Source organism: Hyperoodon ampullatus, assembly GCF_949752795.1.
Source record: "Hyperoodon ampullatus genome assembly, chromosome: 1".
NCBI classification, from domain to species: domain Eukaryota; kingdom Metazoa; phylum Chordata; class Mammalia; order Artiodactyla; family Ziphiidae; genus Hyperoodon; species Hyperoodon ampullatus.
This window is the reverse complement of record NC_136914.1, coordinates 160,835,588-160,851,514: the sequence shown is the minus strand read 5'-3', so window position 1 is coordinate 160,851,514 and position 15,927 is coordinate 160,835,588. Positions and strand designations below refer to the sequence as shown.

The window sequence follows — 15,927 nt, the reverse complement described above, 5'->3', positions numbered from 1 at the left end:
ATTTAAAATGCATTTAGTTGACCCACTTAAATTTGGTGTGTTTTATTCTTGTCATTTTTTTTCTTTTTTCTGGTAATCTTTTTAACTGAATTACTAGCCTGATGGAGAGTTCTACTCCTATTTAGAGACTTATACTATCTTATCTTTCTGTCATCAGGTTCATTTAATTTTTTATTATACTTAGTTTGTATTATGACAGTAAATCCAACCTGATAGAGTTCTTTAAACTTTCCTAGGGTATTTATAAATTTACTTTGTTCTTGAAATACATAAATACTAACAAGACATTCTATTTTATATTATTTTTATTAAATTAACTTTGGAATAAAAAGTCATAGGAAACATCTGTAGTGAAATCATATATTTATTAACTCCTTGGTTCTGTGTAGTCTCCACATATTTGTACTTTTAAATTTTTCTCTCATGTAAGAGAATTCATTCAGAGAAGCAGGCAGGTGATGGCAAATCAACTTTTAAATGAAGTTCTAATCCTGCTAATTCCACATTCATTTTGTTTGGATCATGACGAGTAAGTACTTTAGGTCCCAGAATGCCAGTAATTAGAGCTCCATTTGGAGCTGTGATCAAGATGGCTAGAAAAGCTATTGTCATCACATCCTTCGAATATAGTTCCAAATGAGGGGCACTGATTCTTGCTCTTTCTAGAGCCAGAGGACCTAAAACAGCCTACATTTAGAGGAGAAAAAGATGAGGCATAAAGACAAATGTTAAATGGAGTTAACATATAGTAAAAGTAAATAGCCCTGTTAAAACAAATAACACCTAGCACTAGACTCCTAGAAAAAAGACAAGACAAAGTGTTGAAGAATTTTCATAAATTACTCATCAATCCTATGTTCTTCCTAGCAAATATATCTGGAAAGAGAGTGAAAAGGTGACAAACCAGTGTGCAGACATTTGGGGGCTGTTTTTGTTTTCTTGTCGTCTCAGCTTTCTCCTGTTTAAATATATTTTTTGAGTGCTCACATTATTTTCAAAACCTTAGGAGTTCACCTAAAACCAGAGCTTTGCATATTTGCCTACCATGTACCACTAGGTTCCTGGCTACAATGAGACAACACAAAATGCTAAGGTTTTTAATGGTTCTTTAGGATTTTGTTGTCTGTCTTCTTGTTCTTACTACTGGGAGGCAGTGTGATACAGTAAAACTGACAAGAGGTTTGGAATCTATACACTGGGCACTGAGACGTTACAAAGTAACTTGCCTAAGGTTATAGGCAAGTAACATGGTATTCAAAATAGGCAGCCTGGTCCCAAGGACCTGCTTTTCTAACCATGACATATAGAGAGTTTTGTTGCAGGGAAGCTCACAAGCTTCTGTTTTGGAATAACAATGGAGAAAATCTCAGGAAATCAAGACATTATGTTGCCAGGTTAAACAGTCTGACAATAAGTAGCAATACCTTATCACTGAACCAGAGAGCAAAACTACAAGGTTTCGCTTTTCTCTCTCTCTTTCATTCATTCATCATTCATTCTTGTAGGCAAGCAATGCTTATTTATTGTGTACCTCCTGCATGTTAGGCACTGTGTTAAGTGTAGGGAAAAAGAATAACAGAAAAAACAAGCACTGTTCCTATCCTTCCTATATAATCTAGTGGGGAGATTCAGTCATCAACCAAATAGTCATACAAATTAAATATATAATTAAAAATAATATATGTGCATTCATGTATGGTAGAGTGGGTGGCAGGCATAGGAAAGATATATTTTAAAAAGAATCAACGTGTCTCTAGTTTAAAATCATAACACTTAGCTCTACAATAATCAGCAAAATGTAAAAATTCCAATTTTCAGATATACTTTTTTTATAATGAAAAAAAGGTGTTTTTTTTTTTTTTTAAGATTTAAACAATGTTTTAAATATAATGCAAATCTGCCACCTCACACTCTGATACCTAAAGGAAAAGTGCTCCTCAGAGCATCCTGCAGCTCCACAACCAGCCCCTCCCCATGCAAAAAGTTGCTGCTCCCTCCCCCCCACCCCCAAGTTCATTCACCTTCAGGGGCTTCTCATGTGATTTTGGACTCACAAATAAGTTGTAAAAGAAATACAAAGACTTTCTATATACCCTTCATCCAGATTTCCCAAATGTTAACTCTTGTATGACCACAGTACAATAACCAAAAATCAGAAAATTAACACTGATATAATATATATTATATATATACACACACACATATACTAATCTAGAGACCTCATTCAAATTTCAACAACTGTCCAACTAATGTCCTTTTTTTTTTGGACCAGGAGCCAATGCCTGAACTAAATCCACTGCATTTAGTAAGTGTTTCCTTGGTCTCCTTTTATGGGAGACAGATCCTTAGTCTGTCTTTGTCTTACATGACCTTGACACTTTTGAAGAGTACTGGTCAATTATTTTGCACACTGTCTCTCGCTTTGCTTTTGTCTAATGTTTTCTCATGATAAGATTGGGGGCTTCCCTGGCGGCGCAGTGGTTGAGAGTCCGCCTGCCGATGCAGGGGACACGGGTTCGTGCCCCGGTCTGGGAAGATCCCACATGCCGTGGAGCGGCTGGGCCCGTGAGCCATGGCCGCTGAGCCTGCGCGTCGGGAGAGGCCACAACAGTGAGAGGCCCGCGTACCGCAAAAAAAAAAAAAAAAAAAAAAAAAGATTGACGTTATGTGTATTTGGCAGGAACACCCAGAAGTAATGATGTGCCCTTTTCAGCGCATTCAGATATACTCTTATTTTATATCTTAGGAAAATAGAAAAATGTTTTTGTAAGTTTAGGAAGTATTTGTCATTAAAAGCACAGTTTTCAATTTCAGAAAAATTGCTTTTAAAACTGAGTTTCTTAAAGATTACATTAATTTTACTGAGTAGTTACGATCAATCAAACATTTTAAAAGTAAGATTAATGGCCCGTATTTTGTGGCTGGATGCTTTTTCATTTAGAATTTTTTTTAAAAATCAACATTAAAATAATTAGAATGGCTTAATATGTTCTTACTTGGACTGTAGCTTTGGGCATCCACGATAAAGCAATAAATATTTTCTCCTTAAAATTAAAACCAGCAAAAGACATCAATACAAATGTAAAAGAAATTCGAACCAATAATGCCAAACTCAGTGTAGCAACACAAATGCCTACAACAGATAAAAACAAACATAAATAACACAATATTTGGGAAGTAGTGGTTCTTTATGCCTAGAGATATGATTTGTAAATGGGTTGAAAGCATTTTAGGGCTAGTGTCTCTGTATATCTTTATTTTTTTAAGTAAAAACAATAATCATAAAAATACAAATATGATTGAGGCTTCTATGTAAAGTGCAAGAGATAATATGATGGTGGAGGTATGATGAAAAATAATATAAATTACATTTATTTAATTCTGAGCTAACAGACGTTGAACTTTTACTATAAATGAAAATATTCAAAAGGTGCTAATGGTATCCAATATTTCCCCTCAGAAAAATTTCTAATCTCCATTTCCTCAGATCACTCAGGGAAGTTATTCAGGGTTGTCTTTGGTTACAAAGAGCGTACAGGATAAAGGAAGAACAAATATATGTTACAACATGTGCTTCTGAAGAAGGTCCTTGTAGCATTCAAAGACATGTTGTAAATAAAAATAAAAATTATTCAAAGTTTTCTTAAGTATTTTCAAATCATATATATATATATATATATATATATATATATATATATATACACACATATATATATATATATATATTTTTTGGCGGTACGCGGGCCTCTCACTGTTGTGGCCTCTCCCGTTGCGGAGCACAGGCTCCGGACGTGCAGGCTCAGCGGCCATGGCTCACGGGCCCAGCTGCTCCGCGGCATGTGGGATCCTCCCGGACCGGGGCACAAACCCGTGTCCCCTGCATCGGCAGGTGGACTCTCAACCACTGCGCCACCAGGGAGGCCCCAAATCTTATATTTTTGTGCCTCTAATCATTCTTACCAATAGCATTTGATTTAAGAGATGTGACAGATACTCCCGCTCCAACCAAACCGAAAAGAAGAGGTTGAAAAATATTCCATGCAGTTCCAATAATTTTTTGGACTCTAATCTGTAGAAAAGGGTAATAAATTTTCAGTTATTGTGACACATATAAGTATTTGCATTTCAGAAGTTTAAAGTCTCTCTTAATATTTAATAAACAAGATATTTTATTTGTAGAAGAAATGTTAAAACAATAAAAATTAAATGAGTAGGTTTTTTATACAAACACTTAGGTAGAATTTGATTAAAAGAAATCTACAAAGCAATAAAATAAAAATATTATTTGGTAATTCTGTCATGGAACAAGTAAGGTCTTTGAAGTTCCACACATGTTTTGATGGTACAGTAAGAGTTCTACCTTTTGTTTGTAAGGCAACTGAACAGAGACAGAACTACAGCATGCCTGATGAGAGCATACTCAAGATCATTCAGACATTTCAGCTCTCAAAAATGAGTTGGGAAGACCTCCACTAAAAATTATCCTGGGACCAAATCCCATGAAAGTGTATCCTGATAGGTCCTAAACAGCTAGGAAAAAAATTCTGGTAATCTGTTAGGCCTGCTTCCAAAGGAGCCATATTGAAAACATCAAAGTTATTTTCTCCTTAAAACCAAACCAAAACATTTAATAGATTCTAACTTGATTGGCTGCCTGGCTTCCCTTTCTGGGAATGAATCCCCCCAGTGCTGCTTCCACAATTACATGGTTATAGGAAATGTCCCTAGTGACATAACAGTACTCTGGCTCTTTTCCAGGAATTTGGATGAAGAGATTTTAGTCTCAGTCTGGGTTTATCTTTTTTTACAGGTGGAGATACATAAAACTTTAATATCCTTTGTTTGAGGCATAAACTATCTTCATAACTACTCCCCCTATGACTAGGTTTTCTGGTTGCCGTTTATAAAAGTAAGTTTAAAAAAGGAAGTAACAAAGGAAAACCAATATTACTCTTTCTTCTCTGTAGCACATTATCCTAGTTATTACTTTTAATCTTTAACATCTATTTATTCTTTACTTTTTGATTTCCTTTATCATGTAAAAAAACTAGTTTTCATTTATTTGTAATTTATTATTAGTGATTTAATTTCTCTTATAATTATGAATTTATCAGAATACTAAACAAAATGCCCATATGATTTTTGGATAGGGAAGTTCTCAAGGTGATTCTAAAATTTATCTGAGAAAGAATACGGGCAGGAACAGCCAAGAAATAATTTAAAAATAGGTATAACAAGAGGGAATCTTCTATATAGATTTTGAGACATAAAACTACAGTGATTTAAAATAGAGTGGTATTGGGCTTCCCTGGTGGTGCAGTGGTTGAGAGTCCGCCTGCCAATGCAGGGGACACGGGTTTGTGCCCCGGTCCGGGAAGATCCCACATGCCGCAGAGCGGCTGGGCCCGTGAGCCATGGCCACTGAGCCTGCACGTCCGGAGCCTGTGCTCCGCAACGGGAGAGGCCACAACAGTGAGAGGCCCGAGTACTGCAAAAAAAAAATAGAGTGGTATTGGCATAGAAATAGATAAGTTTAAATAGACTCCAGAAGTAAATTTATATATATATATATATATGTGTGTATGTATATATATATATATATATATATATATATATATATATATATATATAGGAGTTTAGCACATGTTAAAAGAGACACTTAAAAAGTCATTGAATAATTAATGGATTAATCAATAAATACTCTGGCAAAAATAGACTATACAATTCATATGCATATATATATTATATGTATGTATATATATGTATGTCTATGAATACATATATATAAACACACACATGTATATCCTTACCTCACATCATTCACAAAAATAGATTCCAGATGGATTAAATAACTAAATGCAAAACAAAACAAACTACCAAAGTATTAGATGATAATATATAAGATGTTATAATGTTCATAATCTCATAATCTTGGGTGAAAAAACTTTCTTAAACAAGGTGCAGAACCCAAAACCAAAAAGGAAAAACTGACAGATTTGACTATAGGAAATTTTACTGCCATACAAAAGACATCATAAAAAAAGTTGAAGATAAGCAAAAATTACATGCAACATGTAGATAACAAAGAATTAGTAGCCCTAGCATATAAAGAAACTCTATAAATTAGGAACAAAAAGGCTAATAAACCAATTAAAAAATGGGCAAAGAATATGAATAAGTAGTTATAAAAGAATATATGAATAGAAACTTACTCCACTACTAATCAGAGAAATATAAATAAAGAATAACAATGTAATATAGTTTCTTACCCATCAGATTGTTTAAAAAAAAAAAACAATTGATAATACCCAAGATTGTTGATGGGTTTAGGTATTAGAGACTCTCCTACACCGCTGGTAGTAAAGAGTGTAAATAAAATCCTTTTAAGGGATAATTTAGCAGTACCCATCAAAATAGAAATGTACCATTTCTAAATCCAGCCATTCCACTTCTAGAAATCTATTCCTTCAGAAGTGCTCATACATTTGCAAAACCACACATGAATAGGATTGTTCATGGAAGTACTGTTTGTAATAACAAAACATGGAAGTGATCTAAATGTCTACAGATAGAGGAGTGATTAGAGGAAATGATCTGGGAAGGGGGTTTGATATTTGGCAATGGTGGGGGAAAGGGAGTCTTTTACATTGTATTCCATATGTGGGCCTTCTTACTGGTTTATTTATTTATTTATTATTACTGTTAAAATTTATTTATTTATTTATTTATATTTGGCTGCATTGGGTCTTCCTTGCTGCGTGCGGGCTTTCTTTTAGTTGAGGTGAGCGGGGGCTACTCTTCGTTGCAGTGAGCAGGCTTCTCATTGCGGTGGCTTCTCCTGTTGCGGAGCACAGACTCTAGGTGCGCGGGCTTCAGTAGTTGTGGCAAGCAAGCTCAGTAGTTGTGGCTCGCGGGCTCTAGAGCGCAGGCTCAGTAGTTGTGGCGCATGGGCTTTGTTGCTCCGCGGCATGTGGGATCTTCCAGGACCAGGGATTGAATCCATGTCCCCTGCATTAGCAGACAGATTCTTAACCACTGTGCCACCAGGGAAGTCCCCTTCTTACTGTTTTAATATTTTATGAGCATATTTGCATGTATTAATTGTATAACTAAAATTTTAATAAATAAAATAATTAAATCAATAAAAGTTATATAATCATATTGCATTAAATTTGGGAAAAATAGAGAGGCCTGATGTGATAACTCAACTTCTGATTGCGTGTTAGTCCTTCTTTTAAATATTTTATTTCCTTGACTGATTCATTCACTTCCTTGAAGATACAAACTTATGGAACATCTTCCAACTGGAGTGCAATTTCCTAAAATGTCCATTATAGATGTAAAAAAAATGCAGTTATTTTATCTTTTAAAAAATGGTGTATTAAAACTATTCACCTTTTCTTTGGACCAACTTGTCCCTGCAATGAAACTCAATACTAGTGTGCATAATCCTCCAGCTGCATGCAAACCAATTCGATGGCTGCCTAAGACAGCAGAAACACACATACTCAAAATAAGAAATGCTCTCTTCACTGCAAGTTGTCCCTAGAATTTGATAGATATTTGGAAATTAATATATGTTAAATATATAATACAATTATCATATTATCTATAATTTATTATTGACTCTTTGATACCATGTCTTCATATGTTGTATAAAATAATGTCTAAAATTTTGACTTTCTCACCACATATTTTAGCAAACTTGGTATCAAGTGACAAAATTTGCAATTACTGAGTTTCATCTTCTGCCATATCTCTGATACTAACGTCAGTAAAATGGTTATAATACTTTAACTGTAAGAGAAGAAGGAAAGAAAAGAGACCCATAAAACCTGTAGTTCCATATAACATATACAAAGAATTCTTAAAAATAAATGTCTGAATATCTTTTTAGCTAAGACAATAATTGCAGGGAAATTAAGATGGAAGTTACAGAAATCTAAGAGTAATGGCATATCCTTTAGGGCAGGAAAGGGTTGAGTTTGATAGTGTTTCCTTGGTCAAAGGGAGAGGGAGTGAATTTAAGTCAGAAAATATGCAGAGATAAATGGGAATATATTTCTCCAAAAACGTTCAACATAAAGTTTGAGGGAAAAAGATTTTTAAAAAAATGTCAGGAGTCAACAGGCAATTTAATGAAGAAAGGAGTGGGATGGAATGGAGAAGGTACTCTGAATTAAGTACATTTTTCTGATATTCCTTATTTGCCTAATCAGGAAGCATGGACTTCAGTTAGGGCCACTGACCTGGATCAATCACAACTGTGCTCAGTTTTAAGCAGAGTAGGCATTGGAGGCCTCTTTTGGAGAAAGAGAACTAAATATTAAATTTATTATTTCATGGATCTTCTAAAAGTTCAAATTTTTGAAAGAAATGTCTTTTGAAAGAAATACTGTACTTCCAAACAATAGATTATTTTTTATTTACCTGATCTCTACTTGGAAAATATCGAGTAAACATTCCCAAAACAATTCCTACCAGCACACCAACAAGTACATCCCGAAAAGCAGACAAGAGGTTGCTAAGTACACAACCTGTAAGGGCACACAATAAGAAAAACATTTCATAGAGAAGTATTTTCACATACCCAACACATCAGAAAATCAAATGTAGGTGATTCATAAAGAAAGGTATGTATCATAGAATAAATATACAAAAATGGACCTTTAGTGTTCAAACACATGAAAACATATGCACATCTACTTGATAAATTGAATACGTACTCTCCAATGATTTAATACATATACACAACTCAGAAATGTTCATTGAATAAATAGGCCAGAAAACAAAGCAGTAATAAGCCACAATGTGCTCCCTTTACACACCCAACCTAAAAGACCAGGTGAGGTAGAAGAATGCACAGAGACTGGCAAAGGAGAACCTCTGGCACCTAGCACATGGTTGGTAATGTTTTCCTCTGATATTCTATTACGATAAACGAATGATTTAAACATAAAAAGGACAATTTAATAACAACAACAACATAAAAAAAAAGATTTAACCCAGGGTCAATCCTAGGAATATTCAAGGATCAACTGATTTTTCAATATAATGTCTCATGGATACATGTAGTTTATTGTAATACGTTTTTAAAAATATCCAGAGTCACACAAAAAAGTTCAGCTATGCTCTGTGTATTCAACTCAATAAGGTATGTAAATATACATATTTTAGAACTATTTTCCCATTCAAAATAATAGAAGTGGAGGGTGACAACAGTAAGAAGGTAGAATGGGAACCCCAGAACCTTGATCCCCTACAGAGACACCCATTTAACAACAATATACAGTCCAAAAGGCTTTCTGCTCATTTAAAAAATTACAGCAAGAGAAAAGCAACACATCATATATAAGAGAGCGCCCATAAAATTATCAGAGGCTTACACAGCAGGAACCTTATAAGATGGTAGGATGATATACTCAAAATGTTGAAAGAAAAAAAATGCCACCCAAGAATACTATCCCACAAAATTGTCCTTCAAAGTGAAGGCAAAATTAAGACTTCCTCAGATAAACAAAGGCTGATGGAGTTCATCACCACTAGACCTGCCTAACAAGAAATGTTAAAGGGAATTCTTAAAGTGGAAATAAAAGGATGTTAGACAGCAACACAAAAGCATTAAATATAAACCTCCAGTAAAGGTAAATAGATGAATTCAGAATCCTGTAATACTTTAATGGTGGTAAGGAAATCACTTTTAATTCTGTTTTGGAATTTAAGATAAAAGCACAAAAGATAACTGTAAAACTATGTTAATGGATACATAATATAAAAAATGTAATTTGTGACACTGATAACATAAAGTGAGGAGGCTGAGAGGTAAAGGAGTAGAGAAGTAGAGCTTTTGTATGCAATTGAAGTTGTTATCATTTTAAAACAGATTGCCGTAAACTTTAAGGATGGAAAAAGATATTCCATGCAAATGGTACCCCAAAGAGAGCAGGGGTGGTCATACTTATATCAGACAAATAGACTTTAGGTCAAATACTGTCACAAGAGGTAAGGAAGGACATTACATAATGGTAAAAGGGCCAATTGACCTGGAAGGTAAGGTTAGATCTCAACATCTACTATATTCCAAAATATAGATGCTTTGAAGATCTAATGTGTAAAATAAAACTTTAAAAGTCCTTAAAATCTTAAGAGACAGTTTACATAGTTATGTGGTAGAAGAGGATTTTTAAACATGTACCTGCTTGGTTTCCACTTTTTCAGTCCTCCTCAAATTAGGTTTGGTCTCCTGTAGCATGTTCCCCTGGCATCTTATGCTATGTAATATATATTACATCTGTAATTATTTGTTTAATATAAACCCCTTGAGACCATTGGCCACGTGGCCTTCTCTGTCTGCTGTGTCGGGAGGCAGGATAGAATAGTAGTTAAAAGTGTGGGTCTGGGGTCAGACTGCTAGGTTTGCATCTTGGTTCCCCTACTTATTAGATCTGTGACTTTGAGCACATTACTTAACCTCTGTTCCTTAGTTTCCTTATCAGCAAAATGAGCATAGCACTATTGTGACTCTTGAGTCAAAACATCTACAGAACTTACAGCAAGTACAAAGCAATTACTCAATAAAAACTAACATTGTTGTTCACTGTTGATCCATTGTAGCTGGTACAATGGAAGAGGAGCACAAAAAATATTTTTTGAAAGAATGACTGATACCAGTCATGAAGGAAAAGATGGCCAGATCTGACAATAAAAAATTTAGGACTTCTGAATGGCAGAAAAGAGATAAAGTTAAAAGTTAAATTACAAAACCCATAGCATTTTTTAACAAATGGTTATCATTTTTAATTTTGTGCAGAATCTTAACAAATCAAAAGAACAAATGATGAACACACCTATAGGATATAGGCAAAATATTTCAAGAAAAGCAATCTATTAAACATTCCAAAATGCTAATGGCCAATAAACACGAATATTTGTTTAACATCACTAGTATTCAAAGTACTTCATTTAAAGAGACCTCACTCTTCACCTGTCAAATTAGCTAAGCTAAAAAGGACTAGTAAATACCTAATTTTGAAGAAGGTGAAGAGAAAGTGGCACGCTTGTGCGCCCTGGTAGGACAAGATATTGTGGCAATATATTTCAAGAATCTTAGAATGTTATATACTTTTTAACTCAATAATTTCTCTTTTAAGATTAAGAAAATATTGGGACTTCACTGGTGGCGCAGTGGTTAAGAATCTGCCTGCCAATGCAGGGGACACACGTTCAGTCCCTGGTCCGGGAAGATCCCACATGCCACGGAGCAAATAAGCCTGTGTGCCACAACTACTGGGCCTGCGAGCCACAACTACTGAAGCCCAGGTGCCTAGAGCCCATGCTCTGCAACAAGAGAAGGCACCTCAATGAGAAGCCCATGCACCGCAATGAAGAGTAGCCCCCGCTTGCCACAACTAGAGAAAAGCTTGTGCACAAAAACGACCCAACACAGCAAAAAATAAAAAATTTTTAAAAAGTATTAAAAAAGATTAAGAAAATATTAAGATTAGGTACAACTATTTAGCTGTAAGATGTTCAACCAAGCATTATTTTAATAGTAAATATTGGTGTCAACTTCAATGTTCAACATATTAAGTAATCATGATGCAGCCAATCGAATACTATGCAACCATTACAAACGTCATAGAAATATTTACTGAAAAGGACCATGTTTGCAATACACAGGTAAATGCAAAACAACTCAGGTTATAAGAAAGCATGGTTACCGTTCAATAATTTTATAAGAATATTGGGAGGGAGAGAAAGAGCTAGAGATAGATGGGGATGGGGGAGAAAAGGAGAAGTCTGGGTGAATTTACATCAAAATATTCACAATTATTATTCCTGGGGGTATAACTATTACAGACTTTATTTCTATATTTTCCCTTTTTTCTTTCTTATTCATTTATATCTTATGATTTTAAGAGAAACTATATATATAACTTTTCAAGTTTAAAATGTTTTGGTGCTTTAATAATACAGAATATTGAACTTTGAACACTGGCAGATAATTAATGCATTATTAAGTGTGGAATGTTGACTTTCACAATTTCTGCCAAGTGACATTCAAGACCAAATATCACCTTGGGATTTAGAATTGTTGCAGGATCTTGTCCCATCACTGCCAAAAAGACACACACTTGTCCACACTCTATATATTTAAGTTGGCTTAGTAACAGAGCAACCAGTTATTTATTATGATGGCCAGAAAGGTAGATCTCCAAAACATCTATTTGATATATTAGTAGTACTAATAATATTGCTGCCTAAATTTTTCTATTGAAATCTGTGATAAAATTCCAAAGCAATAAGAACAGATAAATGGTAATAATATGGGTTATCAAATTAATTGGAATATTTAGTTATTAAAAGGAAACCATTTGTGTTAAGTAGTGGTATCTTAACCCATTGAAATTCCTTCTCTGGTCTAGAATGAGCTGTCTATGAAGAATAAAAAGATGTTACATAGAAAAGTCTTCATTAATAAATGCAGTGGCAAAGCCACAAACCTTGTTTAAAGAACAAAAAAAGCAATAGGGCTTCCCTGGTGGCGCAGTGGTTGAGAGTCTGCCTGCCTATGCGGGGGACACGGGTTCGTGCCCCAGTCTGGAGGATCCCACATGCCGCGGAGCGGCTGGGCCCGTGAGCCATGGCCGCTGAGCCTGCGCGTCTGGAGCCTGTGCTCCGCAACGGGAGAGGCCACAACGGTGAGAGGCCCGCGTACCGCAAAAAAAAAAAAAAAAAAAAAAAAGCAATAAATTATATGGTAGCTGTTGTACTTTTTTGTTTACCTGAGGAGAAGACTATGCTCAAGCATGTATTGAATCCAGTGATAGCCACGATGTCATCCAAACTGCTGGCAGCTATTAATAAGGTTGGAATGCCTTTCTCAAAACCATACCCCTTTTCTTGCAAATGTAGCATGGAAGGGACAACAACAGCACGAGAGACTGCACCAACTACAAAACTGAGAGAAAAATCTTTGAAAACCAACTTAAAAACATCCTTTTAACAAAAGTGTTTTATAGTAAATTGTACAACAAATATATTAAACTTTACAATGACTTTTTATTGGAGTATAATTGCTTTACAATGTTGTGTTAGTTTCTGCTGTACAACAAAGAGAATCAGCTATATGTATACATATATTCCCTCCCTCTTGGACCTCCCTCACCCCCCTTCCCACCCATCTAGGTCATCACAGAGCACCAAGCTGAGCTCCCTGTGCTACACAGCAGGTTCTCACTAGCTATCTATATTACACATGGTAGTGTATATATGTCAATCCTAATCTCCCAATTTGTCCCACCCTCGCTTTCCCCCTCTATGTCCACACGTCTGTTCTCTATACCTGTGTCTCTATTCCTACCCTGGAAATAGGTTCATCTGTACCATTTTTCTAGATCCCGCATATATGTGTTAATATATGATATTTTTCTCTTTCTGACTTACTTCACTCTGTATGACAGACTCTAGGTCCATCCACATCTCTACAAATGACCCAATTTCATTCCTTTTTATGGCTGAGTAATATTCCATTATATATATGTACCACATCTTCTCTTTACAATGACTTTGAATGTAAAAATTCTGCTTTTGAGTGAATGTCATTTAATGGTGGTAAAAATGTTCACACATTCTTTAGTGCTGGTTAAAATTCTATAGAAATTTCATTCAAGATGTTGGGTCAAGCACAAATTGCAGCCTTTACCTCCATCTCAAAACCATTTGAAATGAAGACATGAAAATAATGGGAGAGGGAGGAACCAAGATGATGGAGTAGAAGGACATGCTCTCACTCCCTCTTGTGAGAACACCAGAATCACAACTAGCTGCTGGACAATCATTGACAGGAAGACACTGGAACTCACCAAAAAAGGTACCCCACATCCAAATACAAAGGAGAAGCCACAATGAGATGGTAGCAGGGGTGTAATCACAGTAAAATCAAATCCCATAACTGCTGGGTGGGTGACTCACAGACTGGAGAACACTTATACCACAGAAGTCCACCCACTGGAGTGAAGGTTCGGAGCCCCACATCAGGCTTCCCAACCTGGGGGTCTGGCAACAGGAGGAGGAATCCCTAGAGAATCAGATTTTGAAGCCTAGTGGGATTTGATTGCAGGACTTAGACAGGACTGGGGGAAACAGAGACTCCACTCTTGGAGGGCACACACAAAGTAATGTGTGCATCGGGACCCAGGGGAAGGAGCAGTGACCCCAGGGGAGACTGAATCAAACCTACCTGCTAGTGTTGGAGGGTCTCCTGCAGAGGTGGGCAGTGGCTGTGGCTCACCGTGGGGACAAGGACACTGGCAGCAGAAGTTATGGGAAGTACTCCTTGGTGTGAGCCCTCCCAGACTCTGTTATTAGCACCAGCAAAGAGCCCAGGTAGGCTCCAGTGTTGGGTTGCCTCAGGCCAAACAACCAACAGGGAGGGAACCCAGCCCCACCAATCAGCAATCAAGCGGATTAATGTTTCACTAAGCTCTACCCACCACAGTAACAGTCAGCTCTACCCACCACCAGTCCCTTCCATCAGGAAACTTATACAAGCCTCTTAGATAGCCTCATCCACCAGAGGGCAGAGAGCAGAAGCAAGAAGAACTACAATCCTGCAGCCTGTGGAACAAAAACCACATTCACAGAAAGATAGACAAGATGAAAAGGCAGAGGGCTATGTACCAGATGAAGGAACAAGATAAAACCCCAGAAAAACAACTAAATGAAGTGGAGATAGGCAACCTTCCAGAAAAAGAATTCAGAATAATGATAGCGAAGATGATCCAGGACCTCGGAAAAAGAATGGAGGCAAAGATCAAGGAGATGCAAGAAATGTTTAACAAAGACCTAGAAGAATTAAAGAACAAACAAACAGAGATGAACAATACAATAACTGAAATGAAAACTACATTAGAAGGAATCAATAGCAGAATAACTGAGGCAGAAGAACGGATAAGTGACCTAGAAGGCAGAATGGTGGAATTCACTGCTGTGGAACAGAATCAAGAAAAAAGAATGAAAAGAAATGAAGACAGACTAAGAGACATCTGGGACAACTTTAAACGCAACAACATTCGCATTATAGGGGTCCCAGAAGGAGAAGGGACAGAGAAAGGACCAGAGAAAATATTTGAAGAGATTATATTAGAAAACTTCCCTAACATGGGAAAGGAAATAGCCACCCAAGTCCAGGAAGCACAGTGAGTCCCATACAGGATAAACCTAAGGAGAAGCACGCCGAGACACACAGTAATCAAATTGGCAAAAATTAAAGACAAAGAAAAATTATTGAAAGCAGCAAGGGAAAAACGACAAATAACATACAAGGGAACTCCCACAAGGTTAACAGCTGATTTCTCAGCAGAAACTCTACAAGCCAGAAGGGAGTGGCATGATATACTTAAAGTGATGAAAGGGAAGAACCTACAACCAAGATTACTCTACCTGGCAAGGATCTCATTCAGATTCGATGGAGAAATCAAAAGCTTAACAGACAAGCAAAAGTTAAGAGAATTCAGCACCATCAAACCAGCTCTACAACAAATGATAAGGAACTTCTCTAAGCAGGAAACACAAGAAAAGAAAAGGACCTTCAAAAACAAACCCAAAACAATTAAGAAAATGGTCATAGGAACATACATATTGATAATTACCTTTAACGTGAATGGATTAAATGCTCCAACCAAAAGACACAGGCTTGCTGAATGGATACAAAAACAGGACCCATATATATGCTGTCTACAAGAGACCCATTTCAGACCGAGGGACACATACAGACTGAAAGTGAGGGGATGGAAAAAGATATTCCATGCAAATGGAAATCAAAAGAAAAGCTGGAGTAGCAATACTCATATCAGATAAAATAGACTTTAAAATAAAGAATGTTACAAGAGACAAGGAAGGACACTACATAATGATCAAGGGATC

At 36.2% G+C, this 15,927-nt stretch overlaps 1 protein-coding gene across 1 annotated transcript in view; it reads right to left on the bottom strand.

Moving 5' to 3' along the window:
* Positions 1-435: 435 nt before the first annotated feature.
* SLC9B1 (solute carrier family 9 member B1) overlaps positions 436-15,927 on the bottom strand; it is a gene marked incomplete at both ends in the record, with an annotated part of 42,080 nt that continues 26,588 nt past the window's right edge. Inside the window, 6 exons of the mRNA XM_079711537.1 lie at positions 436-687; positions 2,997-3,133; positions 3,961-4,069; positions 7,396-7,545; positions 8,431-8,537; positions 12,786-12,961. Of these exons, the coding sequence (XP_079567663.1) occupies positions 436-687; positions 2,997-3,133; positions 3,961-4,069; positions 7,396-7,545; positions 8,431-8,537; positions 12,786-12,961 (931 nt within the window). The remainder of the gene's footprint in view (positions 688-2,996; positions 3,134-3,960; positions 4,070-7,395; positions 7,546-8,430; positions 8,538-12,785; positions 12,962-15,927) is intronic.